The sequence below is a fragment of the Pelecanus crispus genome, chromosome 8, assembly GCF_030463565.1.
Source record: "Pelecanus crispus isolate bPelCri1 chromosome 8, bPelCri1.pri, whole genome shotgun sequence".
Classification (NCBI taxonomy): Eukaryota; Metazoa; Chordata; class Aves; order Pelecaniformes; family Pelecanidae; genus Pelecanus; species Pelecanus crispus.
Genome location: NC_134650.1, coordinates 14,391,052 through 14,416,643, shown reverse-complemented (window position 1 = coordinate 14,416,643; position 25,592 = coordinate 14,391,052). Strand labels below are relative to the sequence as shown.

The 25,592-nt window shown below is 37.7% G+C and overlaps 1 protein-coding gene across 1 annotated transcript; it reads right to left on the bottom strand.

Moving 5' to 3' along the window:
* On the bottom strand, positions 1-25,504 carry GABRA6 (gamma-aminobutyric acid type A receptor subunit alpha6). The gene is made up of 11 exons (XM_075714827.1): positions 25,467-25,504; positions 25,109-25,227; positions 24,702-24,769; positions 23,188-23,408; positions 22,999-23,081; positions 22,249-22,392; positions 21,666-21,818; positions 21,433-21,585; positions 17,020-17,279; positions 5,006-5,266; positions 1-51 (listed from the first exon to the last, which is right to left on the bottom strand). Exons 1-11 carry the CDS (start codon positions 25,502-25,504, stop codon positions 1-3), a joined length of 1,551 nt encoding a protein of 516 aa, XP_075570942.1.
* Positions 25,505-25,592: the final 88 nt, after the last annotated feature.

The following is a 25,592-nucleotide window of genomic DNA, read 5'->3' as shown; positions in this document are numbered from 1 at the left end:
TCAGTTGGACTGATGGTCATTTCGAAGATGCATTGCAGTAGGTTCAAAAAACTGGAAGAAAAGTTTAGAGAGAAGTTTAAGCTATGGGTTGTTAACAACTAAGTTAACCAACAAAACCACCTGATTTCTAACTATCCCAGCAGACTTAAAATAGAACTGCATTACAAGGGAGAATTTGATGTTCATTACCTGGATCATCAAAGCTCAATTGTAAGTATGTACGGCAATGACTGTTTTCTCCTGAACTTTATTTTTCCAGTGTTTAAACCAAAACATGATGTAACAATATGCACTGCAAGCTTTATGAATATTAACATACTGAAGCTAAATACTTTTCCAGTTCTTGTTTCTTTTCTGGTTTTGTTTCTTCCCACTTGACATCATTCACATATCATCTTGTCCTTCAACCTGTTATATAACTCTTTCTGCCATCATACTATGTTCTCTGCGTCCAAATAATATCCAGGGCTCAGCACATTTAGCACAGTCAGTGACTTTGTACCTTCCTTTGCTCCCAAACACAAAAGCTGGCCTCTGCTTCCTTTTCTGCGGTTTATCATCAAAACTTTAACCTTGTATCTTTCTTTAGTTTGACTCACTCCATCATTTAACGTAATGTTTCATTACATTAAAAACTGTAATATAACGTTACATATAAAAATTAAGACAGGTTACTTTAGAAAGAAGATGTGTAAGAAGATGCAAGAAGATGCATATGCATTGTGAATGATATGGCAAAGATAGACTAAGTACTTGTATTCTTCTCATTAAAAGGGCACTCTTTGCATTCTAAATGAAGCAAATTTTAAAATAATCCAAGCATGCAATTCACCTACCAAGGTCACTGTCAGAAATAGTATTCAGCTCAAGGACTTAGCAAGATTTAAAACCAAAAACAAATCAAAAAATGCTGTATGACAAAATAAAAAGCTAGAACAACTTTTTCTCATTTGTCAGATAGGTTTGTTCTCCTTTCAAGAACTTCTCTATTTGGCTCATCTAGACAAATGTGTATTGTTTGTTACTGTATAAAGCTTTTTGTGAATAGCAGATACTACTGTACTGTACAGAAGAACACGCACCACAGAAACATGCCTGTTCCATTTTGTATGTATAAATCATGGGGATGTCACATCTTCACACCTTCCATCTAAATTAATTACAAACTGACCTTACATAGTGAGGGAGTAAGTCCTCTTAGAGTAACTTAAGTGCTTTATATTTTTCATATTATAAATGGCACAGTGATATTGCTATAGTTAAGCATCTGTCAGCATTACAGTTATAAAACCTTTTGAGAGAAAGGGGGGCTTATCATACAAGTATCAGCATTTTCTGTGGTCTACAAACTGGCATCTGTTATTTCAACTGGGGATTCTTTCATATGCATATTTTCAAGTACCTTGTTTTTTCTACTTTTATGTTGTCCTTTGGTTATATTATGTTCTAACAACATGCTGTCTAGCAAAATGCAAGCAGAGAACTATATTAGCTTCATTTCTCTATTTTTACCAATATAACTGTTGTCCTGCAACGCTATTGCTAATCCACAATGCAAACCAGTTTACACTGAAATATTTTTTATGTATCAAGTTGCATGGTGGATGACTGCTACTGAGTAAGAATGTTTTCCCACTTGTTCCAATAGAGAATAGAACCATTTATTTAAATATTAAGCCCAGAAGATAACTTTATCCCCACTGATGTATAAAAACCATTCATTTGAAGCACCTAATTTCAACTTGGAATTTTTTTGTCTTTTTTTCATTTTTTTCATTCAGAGAATGCTGCTATTTTGCTTAAAAATGTAGCAAAATATTAATTCTACAATGAAAGTTTGCTACTAAACTTCCTGGTTTGCTGAGCTGGACTTGATTCAGTATATGTGGAAGTACAAATACAGAGTTCAGTCTAAGATATTCTTGCTATCTGCCCAATCCTGGCGGCTCTGAAAAATAATATTCAAATGTTTAAAGACACGCATTTTATTAGAAACACCTTCTTCATTATACAAACTTCCAAATCCTAAAATTTCTGTGTAATTAACGTACTCTTATTTTACATATATAGTAAGAGAAAGGGTGATTAACCTGAAGTCTTCCAAAAAGAAAATTATTAAATGGAGGGGGAAGAAAAAGATACTCCAAGGAGAACTTTGAAAAGTACTCAAGCCCCACAGTTCTTATAAATATTATCAGATACAATACACAAGAATGACTTCTTCATTTCTGTAACATATGGCCCATTACTTAAGCCATAAGAAAACTGCTTAGTAGTACACAGAAATACTACCAAACAGCTTAGGAGAGAGCTCCTAATTTCATGCAACTCTGTGTCATTACATTAACAAGGCTGCTCATTCTAGCTGATGCTCTGAATCCAGAACATGAAGTAAAAAACGGTTCTTGCACTTCCTTCAAAATCAAAGGAAGAGTCTGGCAGGAAAATAATGACATGAGTTGAAAGTTACCTTTGATTCCAGTGCTTAATAGCCTGCTTTTACAAACAGATTCATGAAATGCTTCTTGATTTATTCTATATGCACTGTCCAATGACAGTAGGTAGCCGTCCAGTTTAGGAAGCTCCACAATGACAGACCTTGGTGAATGATGTTCTGCACTCTGAACTACACTAATCAAAATCCTAGGAAGCTGCACTACAAGAACTTGTGCACAGGAAATTTGGTTATTTCAATGAACTGATTGGATTTTTTTTTTCATTTTGTTTTTTAAACAAAAGCCAAATGAACTCAAAGAATCAACTCAAAAAAGAAAAGCTAATATACCTGAAATACTGCACAAAATGGACTTTCTAAATTAAATTAAATTTATTAACTGAATAATACTGTACCAATATTTAATCTTCTGGGCTTGAGCCTGTGATTGAGTTAAACTGGCCTTGAAGCATGCCATGCTTTGCTCACCTAACTTTTGTATCTCCTCTGCTTGAATGGAAAGGTTTACCGATTTTTAATATATTTTTAAGCAAAAACAATCCTGTTTTTCCTTGAAAGTAACAACTGGTAAAGTGATACAACATATTGAATTAGAAACCTAGCAATGTATATCATAATCATTATTAGTTACAACTGAGTACATAAACGGGAAAATGTAATTTCTGAAAAAGAGCTCGATCAACATTTTACATAATTGTTTACATTCTTCATAATTCAAAACACCCCAGTTGTCAATACTGTTCTGTTTTCTAAATCTTGCTGCTGGATTTCTGTCATTCTATAAGGCTACTACAGAATATAATTTTTGAGTTTGTGAGCATGTTTTTGAGCTTGCAGAAGTGGCATTTAAAAAATATGTATAGTCAGCACTATGTCCTAGACTTTAGAAGTATTTTAAAAGCCTAGTTCTAATATAACTCTTAATATACAAGGTTCAGTGTAAATATTTCATCACTACCAAGGGAAACGGCAACTTTGTTCCAAATATTTCTAGATCCAAAATGTGAATGGTTGAATGAAATCACTGGAGTTATGGCAAGCTACACAAGCTGAGGAATTGGCTTCTAAACAGAAGCTGTAATGAATTTACATGAGCTTTTTTGATGCTTCCCTCCTCTGATTGAGATAAGTAATTTGCACACATAGTCAATATTTTAATAGCAGGATCAGTAACTCTGGCACAAATGCTAAATTTAGCATTGGGCAGATTTTGGGTAGCCAGGAGTTAGCAGCTGTGACCTCTTGAGAGAGACATCTGCAGGAACATTTATAAGAGATAGTGCCTCCTATCTTCCTGCCCTCCTGATTTCATATAAGCTGCTTGGCAGCACACTCCATCTTTGAGAGACAGCATTTTCCAGATCATACTAGTAGCAAAAATCAGCAAAATTAGACGCTAGTAGCCTCTGTTTCAAGCAGAGGCAAGATGCCACCAATCAGCTGATCAGCACTGTCTTGTTACTTTGAACTGCAACATCTCTTGGCTGCCCATGAGATTTCCCTTGGCCTGCTTTACCTCTAATCTAGGAAATAAAGGTACAATCTGCTCACCACTCATACCAGATTGCCAGCCTCTGTTTTTATTGATGTAGGGACTTTGTGCACTCAGTACTATCTAAATACCATCATTATCTCTCTAGCTGTCCTAAATAAAGCTAAATGTACCAATCATACTGACTGCAATGTACAGTGAGATTCAAAAACTATGGCAACGAGGCAAATGAATATATTTTTTTATCAAGGAAATGGGACACCATTAGCTGTATTTAGGCAAAAGGGAAGAATTAGAGAATTAAAGCATTAAAGACTTAAAGTTTAATGACTAATCACTGACTGATTATTCTAGACATGCTCAATTTGCAGGGCACACATCTCTTCTGGACCTCATGGATATCTAAAGACACGACCACTCTCTGCCTGATTCAAACAAACTTAAGCAAAGAATTTAGCAGCTTTATCTGCATAAAACAGTTCAGCTATATGAAGAAACAGGAAAAATCAGTGTTAAAATATCTAAGAACAGGAACTCTTGATTCACAAACTGTATACTGCAGTTGTCAATTCTTCACACTATGGATAAATATTTAGAATGAATAACAAACTTTTTTGGGGAGACTGTTATCTTATTACCTCACTGAGAAAACCTTAGGAGATATTAAACTTCTTATCTCCTTCACCGCATTGCTTCAACAGATAATTCTACCATTCCTTACTGCAGATTGGAAGATTAAGAAATGGAAGATTTTAAGATTAGTTTGTTTGCTCAGAATGGCGTCATACGTTGTCTTACACAATGTGTTCTGCTCAGTGCAACATGGCATAGAGATGAGTGTTTACATTTCTCATCTTCAAACAGCCTTTCTGCATTGTACTGAGTGCCACTACTACTGGAATTCACAGCTGATTTTGCAGAGAAAGCGATTATCAGTAACTTTCCTCAGAGAGGACTGATCAACTGGAGTTGCAAGAGTAAATGCACAATTGAAATAATATTGGTCAAATAAACATATTACATATTATAAGCAGGTATTCAGAAATTCTACTACTCACTTCCATAGTGTCTTTTGAAAGATAAACAACCCAGTATACCAGGTTGAATCCTGCAAATGCCACTGGAAAGAGGATCCTAGAATACTGGTCTATTTTACTTGTGCCTCCAATAGGTGGTGGTGGTGGTAGGGCTGGTGGAGGAACAGACACTGGTTGACACTGGGATGCTCTATTTGATATTATGCTGGCTTCAGGAGACTGATCTGCCTGAGATGTTATGGAGTTTACTCGCTTCTTCAGGTTACAGTTGGAGTCAGAATGCTGTGGAAGAAAAAAGAAAAAGGAGGGGAAAAAAAAAGGGGTGATTTTTGGATACAGGGTCTTAGGTTTTGTGATCATTAGGCTTCTCTCCACCTTTTTACTCGAATTTCTGATTTTAATGCTGCTTCTCTGCTATAGAGCAACCTAAGGAAATCACAAAAATAATACAAATATACAGAGGTATATTTGTGGTCTAAAGCTTTGCTGTAAAAACATAAAAAAATATGTTCTTTCCATATTTTTAACATGGTACAAAACAGAAGCTACAAGACAGAAAGAAAAAGAAAACATGGAGCTAAAAGAAGGTAATGGTACATCTAAATTACAATATATTGGAATGACTGAAGTTTATGTAGATATGAATCAAGTTTAAATAAAGTAGCACATATGGTCTGTCTCAAGCGCAGTCTTCACTGTGTGAGCCCGTTGATGAGTTTTGGTAAACACTCAGTGGAGTCAAGCTGTCACACTGTTATTAGTCCTCAAACTAGCTGCTGATGAACTAGAAAACTGCTGCACAAAAGCAAATGGACTAACGTTACAGGTGCTGAAGATATGAATGCTGAATTGTCTTGTAGTTTTTTCTAGGATGAAATTTCATTTTCAAACATATGATTCCCACAGCAGTTTCATGCATACAACCAAAGACAAATACTCATCCTAACTGTAATGGGACTATTTTTGTTTTCATTTATGGTAAAATGAAAAAAAATTATTTCTGTATTTTGTGCAATATTCATAGCCAGGTCCAATTACTCTTCAGAAAGCTGTATGAAAATGCTTAAAAATTTAGCCAGGCCTCAGGAATATTTAGAGTTTACCTCTTGGTTGCTAGGCTGACATGTATATTCATTATGTATGCCTATTCTATTTGTGGCCCAGTTGCCATTTTTTTTGATTTTACAAGAGTAGAAGTAATAATTTTTTCCTTGCAGAAATAGCTTAGGAATAGGATCTACCACAGGTGCTAAGCCTGCTCTAATGTATATCAGTTAACGCACTTTCACAGTAGTATCAAATGGGAGGAAATTTTCAAAAATCTTGCTACTATTGCCACTCCTCAGGACTACCATTAGTAATGTGGATATATGGCAGCAGCTATAAGATTCATCTGATGGCTGAGAAAATACAGAAGAATGCCTAGCGTCAAGTTGGTTTTTATTGTTTTGATATGAAGTACTCAAGTTTTCTGTTAACAGGGAGCAATAGACTCTAAAAAGCAATGCTAACATACAACATTTTGGTTGAGATTGAGTCTAAAGCTTCATCAGTAAAGGACTGCAAAACTTATTTCTAGATTATTGATGAAAAATCTTGTGCACAAAATTGCACAACATACGCAGCTATTCTGGGGTTTGAATAACCAGCTTTTTTGGTCAGCAGAACTAAGTCACCAAATGACTGAAGCTGATGAGGGAAGTCTTAGACAATGTAAGTAACTTAGAATACAACAGCATATATATCTATTGGAAAATGGAATAGTAACACTTGAATGGTTTTAAGGTAGCAAAATTCTGTTAGATATACAATTTCCAAAGTCATTCTTTGGGAGTGATTTAGTGACAATCATTCACTTAAATGTAGCCCCCTGTCAGCATTTTTAGGATTTATCTTGCAGGATTTCTATGCATGGAAACAGATTTTAGGCTATCAGATAAATGACTGGGTCGTTAAAAGGAAAATAAGCTTTTTCTGAAATACATTGCCTATACTCGTACTTGGGCCACAATTTCTAGACAAAAGACAGGCCTGACACACCTGGTATATCATGTATGCCTTAAAAAAGAGTTATAACAGGAATATCCTTCTAGCAGTCTGTGTTACTGCTAGAGCATCAGATCAAGTGACGTTGCTACAACATGATGCCAAGTTCTGCTCATGTATGAATGGAACGATATCCAACTGAAATTAGGGAGAGGTGGATTCCTCACATCTGATTGTAGTCTGAAAGGTGGAGAGGACAACATCTTATTTGCAAAAAAAAAAAAGAAAAAAAAAAGTGCTTTCTCTGTACATCTCTTTTTTACGTATTGTCCGTTTTCTTCCTCTACAACCCATCAACACTTCCAACTTGCCATATCCCTCCTTCTTCCACTTTGCCATCTACAGATTAAATAATTAGTATCATGTTTTGTATGGATATTAAATGGCATTCCTATTCTGGGGCTGTGCCTATCTGGAACGCAGATGTTTACTTTTCTATTTTCCAGTAACACAGCAAGCAACAGACAGATTGAAATGGAGCATGATCTACAGATGTGTCACAGAAACAGAAAGAGGGTTATCCATGTCCACTTGCACTAATCATGATAATAATAATCCCACTCTGTAAACAGACTGACAGAGCCTGGGCTACTGCTTTCATTCAAGTTGTTATTCTGTTTTGCTTGTATGTCCTGCTTTGAACTGAATTGTAGAAGTAGTCAGGTAACTTGGTTTTTGCTTTACTGCAAGACAGCTTAACCTTTTGTGGAGAATGAGTGGTTCCTAAAAATATAAGTGCTAAGGTGAATCTTAGCCCTTTTTATCTGCAATATTCTAGTATAAGGTGGGCCAAATTCTGCTCTGGATTATTCAAGCATGAATCGGGAGTTATTGTACCGAGGTGATGGAGTTAATAGTGGGCAGAATAGATATAGCATATGGTCTGTGGATGATGTTCAGTACTGAACATATTTAGAATGCAGAGGTAGTAAAATCACTGTGATCATCTGAGTAGGCACTTGGCAAAGTGTAATCCTGATCATTATTTTATTTATAATATTTATTAAATCTCATTCCTATAGAAGGAGGATTGCTATAGAAAGGGGATTATCTCAACGTGATTTCCTCTCAAGTTGGAAACAGGAAGATCTGGAGTAGCGTGTATCCTCAGAACTTGGGGAGTGCACTAACTAACTTGATTATGCTCCCACTTTGGGAGTCTGTTTGATAGTCTGTTTCTATCAGTGGACTGATATTACTAAGTTCTTATTACCTAAAATAGCCTATTCCAATATTCAGGAAGCACCAGTGCATTTTACTGTCTCAGTAAGGCCACAGTTTTTTGTCATGCTTTTCACCTGCTGAGGAGACGGTTTAGAATTGATGTAAATCATTAAGAAAGTCCCTGAGTAGTTCTTTATGCTGTCTTCAACATGTGCCCATCCAGCAAGTCAGGGTCAAGACTATTTTCTTCTATACCGTTACCCAGGATATGCAATTCTAAGTACAAAGTTATCTCAGATGCATAATGAAGATGTTTCTCAGTGTGGTAGCTGACTGTAGACCAGACATGCTGCCCGAGAACCACGACGTATTTTTTCATTGGAATTCACTGCTAAACCAAGAGGACGAGGTGGTGAGAAGAAACCATATAGTTTCTTTTTACAGTTGAGCTCTGAACAGCACCTGCAGTAATTTGTCTACTATATTTAGATTTAACTTTTCCTTTTGACAAAGATTACCTACAATGACGTCATGGAACTTTAGAAAAACACAGAAAGAAAACAGGAATGAATAGCCTATTTTGCATCATTCACACAGCCAATCACTCAAATAGTAAGGACTGTTTTACAAGTAGCAAGAGCAACAAGAAGCCTGAGGCATGGCACACTGTGTCAATAAAATAATTTTGTTAAGTTACTGAATCCTGATTCAGAGGAGTACTCTTGCACTCATGTGGAATGTTAGTCCCATCAGGCTATTAACCTTGTCACTCACTACGTATGACTACCCAGTGACACAGAATAGAATCATAGAATAATAGAATCGTTTAGGTTGGAAAAGACCTTTAAGATCATCCAGTCCAACCATTAACCTAACACTACCAAGTCCACCACTAAACCAAGTAAGGGTAGAGTAGCAACCACATGCCTCCTGGCTTGGTGGCTGAATCATTTATAATGAAAGTAAAAACTAGGAATCCTTAAGATTGGAAAGGACCTCTAAGATCATCAGTCCAATCATCAACCCAAAACCCCCATGCACACTAAACCATGTCACAAAGTGCCACATCTGCCCGTTTTTTGAACACTTCCAGGGATGGTGACTCCACCACCTCTCTGGGCAGCCTGTTCCAATGCTTGACCACCCTTTCCGTAAAGAAATTTTTCCTAATTTCCAACCTAAACCTCCCCTGGTGCAGCTTGAGCCCATTTCCTCTTGTCCTATCGCTAACTACATGGGAGAAGAGACCAACACCCACCTCACTACAACCTCCTTTCAGGTAGTTGTAGAGAGCGATAAGGTCTCCCCTCAGCCTCCTCTTCTCCAGGCTAAACAACCCCAGTTCCCTCAGCCGCTCCTCATAAGACCTGTGCTCCAGACCCTTCACCAGCTTCGTTGCCCTTCTCAAACAGATTGCAAGATCACTGTTTAACGAGAGATACCATAAAACTGGACTAGACAAAGACTGGTATGTGTATGGGCTAGTAAGGTATAGTCTGGCTTCTATTAGGCTTTTGCAACTCAGCTATTTGGTCCCCTAGAAAGCTCACAAAACAGTCTCATCTTGTCTATAAAGGTGCTGCTCTCTCACAACTCTCAGCAATATCAGTAGAATTTGCTTACGCTCAGAGTATCTCAGGAGGCTTTCAGCAAATTGTTTGGCTTCCAGATTTTAAAAAATACAGCATATATAACCTTTGAGTAAACGGAATTCTTTGTCTGCTTCTTCTGATTTTTATATGGATGTTAACCATGATTTATGAATGTGCTTTGTTCTTATGTTTCTTTTCCTCAAGACATTTCTGTAATTCATATTTGTAAAATTCTCTACTGTACTCTGTTCCTTTGTACTGCAGATACATATTCTTACTATCAGTTTAGTTTATGACCTAGCAGCAACATAGGTGTCTTATATATGCACTCAGATACTGGCTAACTTTAAAGAAATTAATATCTGTACATACTTACTTATCCTCTTTTGCTCACTTATGTCTCTTTTTCCTGTGGGCAATGCAGTAAAAAGAGGTTCGTGAGAATAAACTCTAAAAGTTTAGACAAAAAAATGTGTTATTGCTCCTTTTCTTTGTAATTTATTGAATTAAGGATATTGAACTTTGCTGATGTCCCAAAACACACCAAAAAACCCCAGAAACAAAAAAACCTAGGACCAAAACTCAATGTCTGTACAAGGCAGAATACTAAATTAAATATTTAACGTTCCTTTTCCCTGCCCATCTCATTAGTAGATACAGTTTGAGTAATTTCAGCCATTCAGATTACACACATAAAAATCACATGCTAGTGACTTAGCTCCCAAAGAGGGAGTTAAGCATAGTTTAGCCCCTACATTCAACAGTGTGATCTGTAAAAACTCTGCTTAGCTACTGAAAAATCCATATGCAGCACCTTGCAGCAGGAAAGTTCACCACATTACGTAAGATCTCCTTTTGCGCATGCACTAAGGTACCTCAATCTTTACACTCTTGTGCAGTTTAAATATCCATCTCATGCCAGAGATTCATTATGTCCTGTAATTTAGACATTTCTTTACATACCTCATCTGTGGGATCTGATTCAAAAAATGTGTATTGCAAACATCTATAAACAGTGTTCTGCATAATTAAAAGCTGACTATAGTTCAGAAGTCATTAACAGTCCTAGCTTTAGGCACCTCTTTAGGAATTCTAAGTTTCCTTTCCTAGGCGTATTATGAGGAATAACATGCAAATTTGTTTTCTTCGTGCTTCACCCTAGTAAAAGGGTGAAATCACCTAGGTTAAATTACTCATTTGGAGCATGGGAAAGCCATGTTCAAATTCTTTCTTAACCTTCAGGGACTGAAATTCACCTCTCTCAAAATATAGCCTAACCATCAGGTGAAGGTGGTTAGGGAGAGAGCCTGTTACCTTATTACTTCAAAGCTGTTTTACTTTGCATGGAAAATCTAAAGAGCCATTAGGGGCAGAAAGCATAACTTCAAAAAATATACCATGCCCATTGTATTAAAATTGTTGTCATATAAACCAGGTAAGCACTAGGAAGAGCAGAGACTGGAACCCTAGTCATTCTCTTTTCAATGTGAATGTACTGTCATGGAGTCTTTTCCTAACATTTATATGTAGCATATCAGAAAAATCACGTAATTGGCGCAGAGCCTCTGTCAAAATATGTGTTTATGTTAAACAGATTTAAATGTTCAAAGTCACATTCAGCTCTTAAGCTTACCAGTGTCAGTCCAGAACAATCCCTGTCTCTACATTTACTTTGCTAAATTTCTGCAGCATATAGAAACTACTACCTTGAGTGTCTAAATGAGACAGAATTACACAAACAGCACTAGAGAGGTTTGTTTGGCCTTTTTTTCTATAATTTAACTTACTTTATTTTGTTCTCACTGCCCCTCTGCAAAGAAGGTACTGGGATTAGACTTCAATGTTGAACAAAAAAGTGTCTAAATCCAATTTAGATTTTTCTGGTTTTGTCTACAATATCAGCTACTTCTAAACTTTCCTTACTGCCCTGCATTGACTTTGTCAATCAGACAAATATTTAACTCAGGCAGAACCAAACAATCAGCATCTACTTTCCCTGTTGGGATGACAAAAAGTCAATGTAATTGAAAGTTGTTGTTTGTTTTTAATAGTCTACTTGATAATCTGCAGTTGTGAAGGAGCAGGAAGGTCTCCCTAATCCGACTGAAAGTGCCATGTTCTCAGTCAAGACTTTAATGCATATAGGTGTTTCTAGGATGATCTCATAAAGGGTTGTTGAAAATCCAAGTAGAGGTGCTCTCCTTTCAGTTACACTCGGATACTCATTAAACATACTCAATATATTCTGACGTAATTATAGAAAACTAAATCCTCTATACTGACATACGGCTGCCCTGCAGTTGGGCAGGGTGGGTAAAGAGAATGAGAATCCTTTTCTGCCCAAGCCATGTTATTTTGAAACACAGGGACAGGGCTGTTTGTAGGGAGAAGGAAGCTCTCCCAGCAGTATTTCACTGCTCTGTGCTGGTTTCTGTTAAAACAACAGGTCTTTTAGAACATAACTCTAATCAAGCTACCACCCTATAACAATCTTTTGTCTTTTACATGTAGTCTTTCACATGGAAAGGATGTCTTTTGATCCGTGGTGCGTACTCCCTGACCATCTTGCAGAGCATTACTTCAAATGGTGCACTCCAGAGAGTATGACCAATTCTTTTTCCCCTGCAACTTCCAGTATTGGGATACTCCTGGATAAAGGAAGCCATAATGATGAAACAACACGATTGATATAGAAAATACACATTTGAAATGGATTAAGAGGCTAAATGCCATAATGTTTTTTATATATATGTGTATATATATATATATAATATTTGGTTTTGACATGCTAGAACAAGCTTGGTCACCATATGAATAAAACCAGGTTTCTGTCAGGGTCCAGATGACTGCTCAGCTTGTTGCCATCGTATTTTGGAGTGGATCACCCATAGTTTTGTATTTCACACAGGGATTGCCTGCAGCTGATAAAGAGAGCAAGCCAAATTCTTCTCTCACTTAACTGAGGTAAATAGAATGGCCTTTCTGGAACCAGAACAGGCATGCTGGGCTGTCATCAGTTAACTGAGCACATAGCCAGACCATTGTCTCTCTTACTGAAACCAGTGTAGTCCAATAACTTGAGTAGAGTTTCTCCTACTTTCATTAGTACAGTAGAGCAGAATTTGGTCTTCTGCCATCTTTCTTATCTGAGTGTACAGGTTTTTTGGCTACAATACAAAAACCTGTAAGAAAAAAGTTTTTTATTTGAATAAAGTAAGATTTTAAATAAAATTAACTAGACTGAACGGGGAAGAAGAATTTTTGATAGCATTTTGAAAAATTTTTGATTTTTTTTTTTCAGGAAACATAGTTAATTTGGAATAAAAAAAAGGTGAATATAATCTGTAAATATGTTTACATTGATGAGTTTAGGCCCTCGCTCAAGCAGCAAAAGCTTCTAACTGGCTGTTTCATAACTCCTTTGAATTTTCATTTATACCAAAAATCTCTCCCTGGGCTTCTCTTACGCAAAGCAGGAGAATGGGTCTCCTGTCAAACAGAAAGTACTAGTTCAGACAGCCTAAGGTAATTCCCACCACAATGTTCTTCAGCCACGCTTCAGGCAATTTCAGATAACAGATTATTAAAAACATATGGTCTATGTTGTTACTCTGAATGTTGCTACTGGTAGCAGAGTTCCATTAGCAGTTGTATAGCCATGAAAATTTTAAAGTAAGTACATCTCACTTTTTCACTTTTATTTTTACAAATGGACTACCCAAAACTAAGTAAACCTTTACAATCTTCAGAAATTTTCTCAATGTAAAAATACCACCTGAATTCTACAAATGCAGAAGACAGTACGCATTTTTGACACATTGTTCACTACTCTTCATCCTATACCTGCCCTTTCATATAGCTAAAATTCTGACAACTTTCATGCACCTGAAAATCACAAATAAGAATACTAGCATTACAAGTGAATGAAAAACTTTACTATCCTGTCTAGAAGAGCAAAAAGAAATTTAAAAAAAGTCACAGATTAGAAAAGACAAGGTACCAAAGCCCAGGATACAAGAGAAGGGAAAGATCTGAATAACTCTTTCATTAATCAAATAAAGTAGATAGTTAAAAACTATTTTAATGTATAAGACATGGATTCTAATAGATTTTTTTCCCTAGTGAATTAGAAAACAACATTTTAAGAACAGAGGTGGAATAAATGGGGAGAAAAGGCAAAAAGAAGAGCAGGAGAGGTAAGATAAATTACACATGGGGTAAAGGATAAGAATTGGGCATTGTAGCAACCAAAAAAAGAAAAATCTGGAAGGGAAAGCGATGATAGAATTGAGAGGCAAACAAATGGAACAAATTGGGGAGTATGGGGCAACAGCAGGGAAATCAGGACCTCAAAAACCTAAATCTACAATAAAGAAAGAAACCGACTATTATGCTGTGTGCCTTATTTAAACATAACTGCCTTAAGACCAGTAATGTAACTATAGAAGTACAAAGCTCAGTAGAGGATGATAATCCTGAGGAAATGGTCATATACTCATGCACTTAGCCTGTGCTAACTACACTGTTAGGATTCAAATTAGCTAGTTCAGGTCTGTTTCAGCTGAAATTGTATCACTGACTGCAGTGTATCCATCTATGTGACAACATACAAAAGTTCTTTCCCCCTTACCTTCACCACACAAAAAAGAAAAAAAAAAAAAAGAAAAAAAAGCTCCTTAAAATCTGTTATCTTGTAATTACTCCTTTTTCCCAGCATGCCTTTCTGGAATGGGACCTTTTAAATCCAATAGTTAATTCTTCTAGAAGCCATTTTGACTACATCATCTTTCCTTCAATGGGAAGTATCCTTCATTTTTATGATCTCAGTGATTTTGCTTTTTCTATTACTGCAGAGGTGGGTTCTCATAGACAACTGGTCCTGTGAGAAAGAAGTGGTGGACTTACAGGGCTTGAAAATGACTGTCTTAGATTATATGAGCTTTGAGCAAGATCAGGACTATAGAATTTTGTGGACACCATGGGATGTTTTAGAGACTGAGTTTACTTTGGGACCTTAATGTTATGGGGTTTACTACTCTTCTAAATCTATATGTTGTTAGCTAGTTATAAATAATTTTCTTGAGGAAATGGCTGCAGTGTACTTCCTAGATGTTTATTTTATTCCTAGATACTTTTTTTTTTTGCTTGTTTTTAGTTGGAAAAGCTAACAAGTAAATATTTACAAATAGAGGAAGACGTGTCTTCAGTTTGGCTCTGTGCTTGTTTGTGGCTGAAGCCCATGATAAGAAACTTGAAGTCTTTTATTTTCTTTTTCTTTTATTAATTTGTTCAACAGCAATTTTGCAGTTGGTACTTAGCTTGGTCTGCAATGATACAGAGACCATGTAAATCTGACCCATAAGTCCTGGAGGAGCCACAATCATCAGGAGTATGTTCTAGTATATCTGGGCATATGCAGAGGGTTATTTTTTGAAGCAGTTATCTTCTAGAGACTGGGGGTGGGGTGGGGGGGTGGCAGTGACTTTGTAGCATCAGCTGTGAGTTCACTAGCAGTAGCACGTGCAGAGTAAGCCAAACTTTTTTTTTCTCCCTCCCTTCTTGGACACCTCACTGTGATTAACTCAAAATTGAATAAGGAACTGCGTGTAGGAAAAATCAGAGCTGTTGTTCCTCTTCATTATGCAGCAGCTATCAATATTTTCCTCATGCTACATAAAATGAAGTGATCTCTTTAGCTTATCTTCTGATAGCTTGCTCTCAAAAAAAGTCAATAAAAGAATAGAAATGAAGCTTTAGTACTTTTTAAAGTTCCTTCAGTCTTAACGATATTTTTCTTATTTTACACTGTTTTACTGTTGCAAAGTTCTGCTCATTCAGTCCAGAGTACTTCTCAGTCAAATATCATGATATTGGGGAAGGGGGGAAGTATGTCCTAAATACTGGCAAACACATACTCTCTTTTCCTCTCATTGTTTTTTGTAAGGTTTAAATATAATTATAAAAGTTTACTAGTTAAAATAAATGTATATATGAACATTGCAAATATTGCCAAAACTAAATCAGTGTTTCTACTGTCACCTTAAAATCAGTGCAAGATTCTGCAAACATTTACTTCAAAGCTCCTTTCTTTTTCATTTATATGTTTAGAAAAAATAAAATTCATTTCTTTATTTTATTATATCTTACAGTGTCTTCCCTTTTTTTCAGTATTAAAAAAAATTGTAAGCAAAATAAAATATGGCTTACAAGCACAATGCTTCCCAGTTGAAGTGAAGAACATTTGTTGATTAGCTCCAATGAGGACCAGCAGCAAGATGCTGTCGAGCTTTGGTTTCGCTATTATATGAAACTTACCAATTATGAATTTAACATTTTGAATGTACCTAAATGTTATAACTTTAACTGCTGTTTATAAGCAAATGTGGAAAAATGACTATATGGTGCGTAAGGTGTTGCCCTGATACTCAATAGCACTTAGACTGACTTCCTTATTCAACTACAAGCTCGAAGGTTTTGCAGAAGATCATTCAAATTCTGCTATTCCTCTCAAAAAGGGAAACATGGTGGTAGTAAAACTGATTTTGAAAACAGGAGGGCTATAGTGATAAATACATTAACATATGTTGCAAGACAGCATTCATGACATAGCCTGAGATGTAAGGAATAATATTTACCAGCAATTCTGACATTCTTTTTTGATACTAGAAAGCCTTTCTGTCTTTCACATGTAGTAAAATCTATCCTTCATCTTTACATTTATGTTTTTCCCCAAGCTTCCACCAACATATTTTTTTATGAAAGTAACAGATGCCAAGTTTATGTAAAGGCTAATTCCTCTTCTTCCAGATGACCCACTTATGGTATGTACCAGTGTACTACAGTGATCCCATAATCATCTGGCTAATGCACATGTTCATTCCATTGTAGAGTGTCCTACAAATTCTGCAGACTTACTGAAAGAACCACAGCTGCTTGACCACACTGCCTACAGCATTGCTCACGAGAAGTATTATGGGTAACAGTCTAATGGCCTTCCCTAAATATCTTACCAAATAAACATCTCTCTAGTACATCATACCTCAAATTTAAATAAACAAGATGAATAAGTGAAGTCTTTTCATTTTCTGAAATAAGAACAATGTCTTTGATAAATAGACATGATCTGGTTACATAATCTGTTTCAGGTTAAGATCACTTTAACATTGTTTTGCATTCACTACTTCAGCTGCCTCTTCCTATATGATGCTTATTATCAGAAAAGCAAGCAATTACCGAGACAATCTCGTCCTCTGCCGGTACAGTTGCTGCTGATAGTGCTGCTGCCAGTGCTGCTGCCCTGGCTGCCTTCCTCATTGCTCTCTGAGTCTGAAGATTGGTAAAGTAGTTGACAGCTGCAAATTCAATAAGTGCAGAGAAGACAAAGGCAAAGCACACAGCTATGAACCAATCCATGGCAGTAGCATAGGACACCTTGGGCAAAGAATGGCGTGCACTGATGCTTAAAGTGGTCATTGTTAGAACCGTAGTGATTCCTTGAAAAGAAGAGAAAGAAAATGGGGGCATTAGAATTTTGCTTCAACCCTGCTACTCTTAAATTCATATATATTAAAAAAAAAACCCTCCTCCTCTTTGGTTTTAGCTGTCATCCTACAGACCAGCTAACTAACAAGACTGCTAAGTATTTTGTATTCTTAAGTAATTCATGTATACTGGCTTCAGCATCTAAAAGCTCTGAACAAACTTCCTTAATACATTGAGCAGACTGAAAGTTAAGGTAGCTACATACTACATGGTGCGGCGGCTTAGAATTGTGATAAACATGGGTACAACAAAATTCAGGCTCAAACTATGAAAGACGCTTTACTTGAGCGGTTAGTAAGTGGAATGTTTGGCAGAAATCTAGATTAACATACTGTCATTTCCCAACAGTGATCCTCTGTTTCTCCTGTTGTTGCACAGACAGATCATGGCTTACAGAACCCTCACTGAATCAATCGAATTCTGCATTAAAATCAGTGGTAGGCTATGATCCAAATATTTCTAGTAATAAGAGTTCGGTCCTCTATGCAGTTGTCTTTAATCAGCGGATACATTCTTTAAGACTCACTAACAGTATCTTGATTTGAAAGCACCCATAGTTACAAATAGGATAGAAAAGCTACTTCTCTAGAGCTGCTTATCTATTTTCACACAACAAATGTGGTCATGTAGCTCATGGGCCCGATAGTGTTCTTCATGTGAACTCATTAATTTACTATTTCTCTTTTGGAGCGTACAGCATTAATAATGTAGGAAATATACTTACTTCCCACTGCTGCTTGACACAAGCAAAAAGTGCTAGACCAAACTAATTCATTAACATATGAGCCTCTGTAAGTCATGTTTACTTATAATTATGCCTGGTAGAATGTGAAAACTGTAGGTATTTAAAGACAGTAAGGTGGAGAATACCCTCTTCTGCTCTTTTCTGCAGTTGGGAAAGGGTAGGTGGGAAAGTAGATGATGTTATAATGTCATGTTGTGATGATGAATCAATATGCTATGAATGATACTCAGTGGAAAGGATGCAGTGTCATTGCACACTGCAGCATCAAGACAGGGTGACTCGATTATTTTCAGAGTTTTTTCGCAACTCTTTCACATGATGTAGCTTGCCAGCTGTCTGAGGTTAACTATGTCCCAATGTCATTAGTTAACATGTTTTAATGAAATGCAAAAAGGAGATGCTATAAAAATATGTAGGATCTCTACTTCTCCCAAATCTGCCAGACTCATTTTGTAATATGAATACAAGTATGCTGAGATATATTTCAATTTCAAAGGTCTAGAATGAACTTTTCAATATGATGTGTGATCAGATTAGAATCTGTCCATGTGCTAGTTAGTAATAAAAATGATTTATTCTGTGTCTGAATAAAAACTCACTGCAGCAGGAATTTAAACTTAGGAATAGGACTCCTATTCTATTACAGATATAGATAAGACCTCTCCCAATGTGGAGTGAATATTGATGAAATGCTCTTGCACTGTGGAAAACTACTTTATCAAACTGAATGCCAAATTACAGTTGGTAAACTGTGTAACTGATGATTGTTTACCCTTGTCTTTCCACTTTGAATACTTCTTGGTAAGTTTTGAACAATCTGTTACATAATGCAAATACTGAAATATGTTATCTTTTCTTACTAAAAATTAAACAACAAAAAAACGCCAAACTCCTTTCCCTATCTGAGACTAAAGTTTAATGACTAGATATTAATTTAAAATTCCCAGGGTGACCTGCTAGGAAGGTAGAAGCTGACTACTAACTTTCTTCAAAATAACAGATTGACTTCTTGCCAGGAATGACAAAAATTAGAAAAAGGCACATGAAAGTATGAAATAATGGATTCAGAGCATACTTAAAATTAGGCCTCCGATAACCATGTTTCTTACTCTAAATAACTTCTGATAATGCCATGCTTCATAAAACTTCACACTTATATACATATATATGTATATGCTATGTACATAGCTCCACATAAAGAATTTCATGCTAGCAATCTGCTGTTCTTTCCAATGACACAATTATAAAGAATGCAAGAGTGCCTCTTCACGTATTTCTGTCTACCATTTTTCACTTGCAGGTCTGTAAAGAGTAGGTGCTTACGACCATTAATTTATCTTTGCATAATATTCAGAGTATTTATTGTAATATCACCTGCAAAGGGTAATGGGCACTCATTTTGGAGGTAAATAGAGTTGCTAAATGAATTTGTTCTGAGAAACTTGTTTGGACATACTATTGTTATTCTTCTACTATTAATTTCTCTTCTCTCAAATTTGTAATTTAGGAACTTAGAAGTAAAACTGAAAATTTATAATTCAAGTATTTGCAATATGATGCAGAAAGGAGACTTATATCTCCATTTTAAACCTTTTCTTTTTTACTGGGGCCTGAAAGTCTTTTTTGTCATAAGGACATCTTTTCCTTAGATTAAGGTATTCAGAATCCATGGGATTTTGAATTAGTAAGGACTATAAATTCAGACTGTGCCTGGGAGAAATAGAAATGGAGTAAGGATTGAAATATTCTTTTAAAATGCCAACGTGACTAATTTTCCACAGTACTGAGAAAGGTGTCTATTTTACTATTAAAATATTTTCTGTTTCTAATTCTATATTTACTCTTCAGTATGACATCTAAGAGTTGGTATTCCAGGGTTTGGGGTCTCTATGTAATTACTACTGAGTCAGCTAAAGACTCATCTGCACATTACTTCAAGCATATAGAATTGACTTCCACTGCCTACTAGGTAGTAAATATGTTTTACTCAAAATGTAGAGGATGTAACTGTATAGTCCATAGATGCAACTTAAAGCCATATCAGGTAGCATCATATTTGGTGTACAAAGCTCCTATATATATATGTTATGCTTCAACTGCAACAAACATCCTTGAAAATCTATTGCCAGATATTTTAATATTTTTAAGCACTTAAAGAATCCCAGTTGTCAGAAAATACTACTTGTAAGTGCTTAATGATGCCAAACTGCATCCCAACTCCCAGTGGGCATTTCAAGAACAAAAGTGTTGACCTTCCTTCAGAGGCACCTGAGGAAGTTGTGTTCACTTAGCATTCCTAAAAGTTTGCAATGCTTTATGAATACCATTCCATGCAGGTAGAAAATGCCAACTGACTGAAATCAAATTGTAAAATTCTGTAGCCTGCTAACTACAATTATAGATTCATTTTGAATTATGAGACTTGCATCATTTATGCTTAGGGAACATACAGCTGCCTTTTAGTTACTGAAGGCAAGTCTCACAAACGGAACTTTTTGTATAGAAGTACTGGGTTAAGAGAAAACAGGGTTGCAAAACATGTACATATGAGTAGTGGATTCATTAAGTTTTTGACAAGTTTTATTATTTTTGCTTAGTATTTCTATGATTGTTTTTCTAGAAACAACAATTCAGTCAGTGAAAGTTTAACCCATAACAAGGAGTGCAGTTTCAGAGCCTATCAATATTGAAGGCAGCGGGGTGTGTCAAATTTAATAGCAGAGCACACACTAAAAATTAAGGAGACCAAACTCACAGCTTTGGGAACATTAATTCAAACCACAGGAAAGAAAAAAAGGCCCTGCCATGCAATATGGACACACCTTTCACATTACAACTGCAACCTGTGCTAGGGACAGGATTCATTTCACCTAACTTTATCCATCTAAAGTCCTTGCTAGTTCTTTAGATACCTTTGTAGACAAGGGGAAGAGAGAACTTCAGAATGAGTGCTAGATGAGGTACCTTACGTCAGATGAGATTAATTCTATCCCATGTGATTTTTTTTTTAAAGCTTTAACTCAGATTGGTTTCAGAAGAGAATAAATCAATAGAAAAATTCCTCTTTAAAAAATTGAGAGGTTGACATTTACTCTGAAATTGCCCCTTCCTGCATACAAAGAAATGCTGAGGGGAAGAAAAACATCACAAACAAGTCTGGCTGACCAAACATTCTGAGTAAAGATTTTTGACCCTCATGGGCAGACTGAATATTATTTGGTTTCATTTCAGTATTTACTTTTGTTCACGGAAACCTACTAGCAGTCTTTTCCAATCCCCATTGGATTACAGCAGCTGTTTGCTACAATGGATTCCATACAGTGAATGAAGTGAATGATAAAAGAACAAAACATGAATACCAGCCACAGTTCTTGCTGGAACAGATTCTTTGTTGATCCAAAACACAACTTGAGACAGGACTACAGTCATGATGCATGGAATGTATGTCTGAATGAGATAGTAGCCTATTTTCCTTTGAAGATGGAAATAAAGCAGCTGAAGTGAATATTCGCCTAAAACAAACAAGCAATGAAAGTAATGAATGAATGGTACATGTGATGCTGAGCTGTTCAAAGACCTTAATGCAGCATACCAAAAACTGTTCTGGCTGGAACAGACTCCTTGTTAATCCAGAAAGACACCTGAGAAAGAATGACTGTCATAATGCATGGAGTATATATCTGTATCATGAAGTAGCCCATCTTCCTTTGCAAGTGGAAATAAACTGTCATGATTACATATTCATCTGTTAAGAGACAAGTATGTCAGCATTATTCTGGCAACATATAAGTAAACATTATTGGCTTAAACCCAACATACTATGTTCTGAGGAAAGCACTTACAGGCCTCCTAGTCATAATAAAAATAAGCTGATTAAAAAAAGATAAAGTGATTTTATGGAAACAGAGTAGCATAATATTCATTTTATGTATTGTTTTTACTGGGGCGGGGAGGAAGGGGGAATTCTTAAGAATTGCATGAAAAATTGTATGCTTAAAGGGACTGTAGTGAAAAGCTATCTTTTAAGAGACAATGATTAGATTCCTTCCAAGGAGTTTAGTTTTTAAAATGGCAAAAGATAATTAAACTAATTCAGTTCTACATGCAAAAAAACTGTAATTTATTTTCAAGATGTGTTTTATAATGTCAGTGGTTCCCACATGGCTACATCTTACCTGTGTTAGATTTAATTGTTTCACTAGATACAGTTTGTCCTATGAGGTCATACTGGAGGAGACTGGAAGACTCCTGTGGTACTTCTACTGAATGCAGGGGTCCTTTTTTCCATGTATAAATAATTTCACTTTTTGGATAAGCATCTGAGTTACAGAGGGAAAAATTACTATTATTAATTATGTAATTTATAAGCAATTGAAAAAATAAGTAGCATGATCCCTTTTGTGGCTCAAATAGCCAAAAAAACATGCATCCTGCTCCAGCAAGTTCCTAACCTCATTAATGACAAAATGCAAAAAAATCAACAATAAGAGAATGGTTGAGGTGGGACCTGAGAGGCACTAGCTTTTGTTTTGTAATTTGCTATAAAACACACACATTGATTACCACAGATCAACTAAATATTTTCAAAATTGATTACCACAGGTCAAATAAATATTTGCAAATCTAGAATATAGTAAATATACCACAGCTTTTATGACTTATTGAAGGACCCACTTTGACTACTAGATATGTAAGAATAATAATCAATAAAATATGCTTCAACAGTCACCCTTCAGTGAATAAATCCATGCGCTTATGAACAGCCTGCATCTCAGAGGAGACAGTAAGATTCTAGTATAAAAAATATAATAAAAAATTTCAGCTATGTCATCAAGTAGTGTCCTAGGATCTCACTTCTGATCTTCTCACATACATGTAGACCAAATATATTACTATAAAAAAATGAAAGATACAGAAAAACTTACAGCTTCCAAACTTCAATGGACAAGCATGTCCATCCATAGGGAAGTTCACCAACCGCATAGGACAATCAGCATTAATGGTTAGTCTAGAACACATTATAGTAGATGGCAATGAATAAAAATGTTATGCAGGAACACTGCTGAAAGAATCAAAAATAAAGGTCAACCAAAAGCAGAAGAACAGGCTCTCACCTCATTGTGTAAAGAATAGTTCCATTCTGCATAATTCTGAAAAGTTTGTTAGGAGTTGTCATATTATGAGCAATTGATTTTTTTCCATTTCTAAAAAACGTGTCTGGTGTCCAAATTTTACTGACCATTAAATTATTCAATCTCAAAATTTCAGTTGGCCCACTAAACTTCAACCTCTCATCAGTCCACGTCTGCCGAAAGAAGACATCCATTGTGTATTCCTATGGAAAATAAACAGGTGGTTGACTTATGTGTGGGGGCCAGTAGTCCCAAGTTGCTGTGTATAGAGTAAGTCCATGAAAGAACCTAACACACATGTCAAGGGCATCTCATTTACTGCTTAAACACTTCATCCTATTACCATTAAGTAGTTACTAAAAAAAAAAAAGTAGTCTACGAAAAAATATGCTATCTTCTTATTATTTAAAGAACAGTTACAAATTAATCAGTGAACAGATAATTTGATATGAGTAAGGAAAAAAACCTCATTGTCCTCTCAGAGATAATAACAATTCAAAGTGAGTGAGATCTAGGGAAATACAAATGTCTAATTTAGTATCCTTTCAAAGTGCAAAAACAATCAATGTTTAATTGCCAGGAACAAAAAGACATGCTTAGTGCCTCTTCTGCAGCTTACTTTGGATAGTCACAAAGAAAGGACTGACGTGACTCAGTCACATCACAGTAGGATTATGGTGTCAAATTAATATTAATCGAAGTTATTTTTCTCCAGGATTCTTAGTAATATTCTCACAAGCCTTCAGAAAGGCATTCTCTACAGAAGTTGCTTAGGAAATGGAGCTACACCTTGGCCAGATGCAAATGTGTAAGAAGGCAAGGTTATGCCTTCTCTTAGACTGACTGATGAAGAGGTGGAAAAACTTTTGGTTGCACCTTGGGGCCCACAGTTCCTTGCCTGCAAACAGGACTGCAGGCTCAGGTTAGCAGGTATTGGAGGAAGCGTACAAGGGCAAAAATAGCAATCAAAGTCAATATCCAGAATGAGAACAGCAATTCCATCCTTACTCCGATGGCTTAACATTTTCCTGGGGCTGCTGCTGTAACTGATGGAGTTTACCCACATCCACAGCTACCTGAATTTGGGGGCACCCAGCACGACAAGGGGCAGCTGTCTCGGAAATAGCACCATTCCCCTGCAGCTGCTCATTAGGTTGGTCTCCTACCATGCAGCAGCCTTCCTGCAAGCCTGTGCTGGGCCACAGATGCTTACAATCTTCTTAATGCAGTTAAAGAGGCATCTTCAGGCTCCCATGCGTGCCCGCACCCGAGGCTGGTGCTGCCCTGTGCACCCAGCCTCAGGCCTGGGCCACGGGCTGTCCTGGCTGGCTCTGCTGGAGCAACAGCTATGTGCAGCTCCAGCCAAAATGCTCTGCTGGGCTCTAGAGACTGTCAAGAAGATTAAGCCTCGTAATCTGCTTTAATGATGGTCAACTCAGATGCCACCATAATGAATCCCGGGAAAGGCGAGCAGGGGCGGCCAGTAGGGCCCTTACCATCTCCACGTCGGACACCGGCCCAAAGCTGGTTACGTAGATGTCCGTTTTGACCTCCGTCACGGCGCCTGCGGGACACGGAGACGAGCGGAGCGCGGTCAGGGCTGGCGGCCGCGGCTCCCCGCGGCGGGGCCCCTCGGGGCCGCGGTGCGAGCGCGGCACCGGGGCCGCCCCGCAAGAGCGGGCGGGCCGGGGGCTGGCGGGGGACGGGAAACTCGAAACTCTCCTCCTCTGCCGCCGGCCTCTTGGGTCTCACCGCCTCCCTCCTGCAGGGTCCGGGACGGGACCCTCCTCCCCGCCCTTGCTCGGGCGAGCCCCTGCGCCGGGAGCCGAGGAGCTCCCCCGCGCCCTGCCCCGCCGAGCCGTGTGCTCGCAGGCTCCCCGAGGCGACGGGAGTTTCCCTCTACCTCCAACTCCCGGTCGGAGCCTGTTGTCGTAGCCGTCCAACAGCTTGTCGAGGATCCGAGTGATGTTTTCCGAGTAGAGGTCCCCGCCGTCGCCCTGGCCGCCCAGCGCCTCCTCGATGCTGCGAGGCGAGGCGAGTCCCGCCGTCAGGCCCTCGCCCGGGCCCTCCCGCCGGATTCGCGCCCCCGTCCCCTCGCCGCCGCCCTCCCGCCAAACGGGCGCGGGACGAGGAGCCGGCCCTCAGGGGAGAGCAGGAGGGAAGAGGGCCCGGCCCCGCCTCGCCCGCTCCTCCGGGCTGCGGCGGGGCTCGGGGCGGCCCTCGGGGGTTGGGGGAGCGGGGAGGGGGGGGAGCTCACTCACCTCACAGCGACGCAGAGCCAGGCGACGAGCCGAGCCATGCCTCCGGTACGTGCGAGGACGCTCAGGTGCCCTCAGAGCCGTCAACTGGAGCGAGCGGCGGGGCTCATCCTTCCTCCCCTCTCGGCC

Bases quoted from the DNA above. Each gene is read 5' to 3' on its own strand.
- GABRA6 (XM_075714827.1), bottom strand. From the start codon at position 25,504: ATGGCTCGGCTCGTCGCCTGGCTCTGCGTCGCTGTGAG. The intron at 25,228-25,466 runs GTGAGTGAGCTC...CTCGCCTCGCAG, and splicing joins TGGCTCTGCGTCGCTGTGAG to CATCGAGGAGGCGCTGGGCG. The intron at 21,586-21,665 runs GTATGCTGCATT...TGTTTGTTTTAG, and splicing joins TCCAGCCAGAACAGTTTTTG to GCGAATATTCACTTCAGCTG.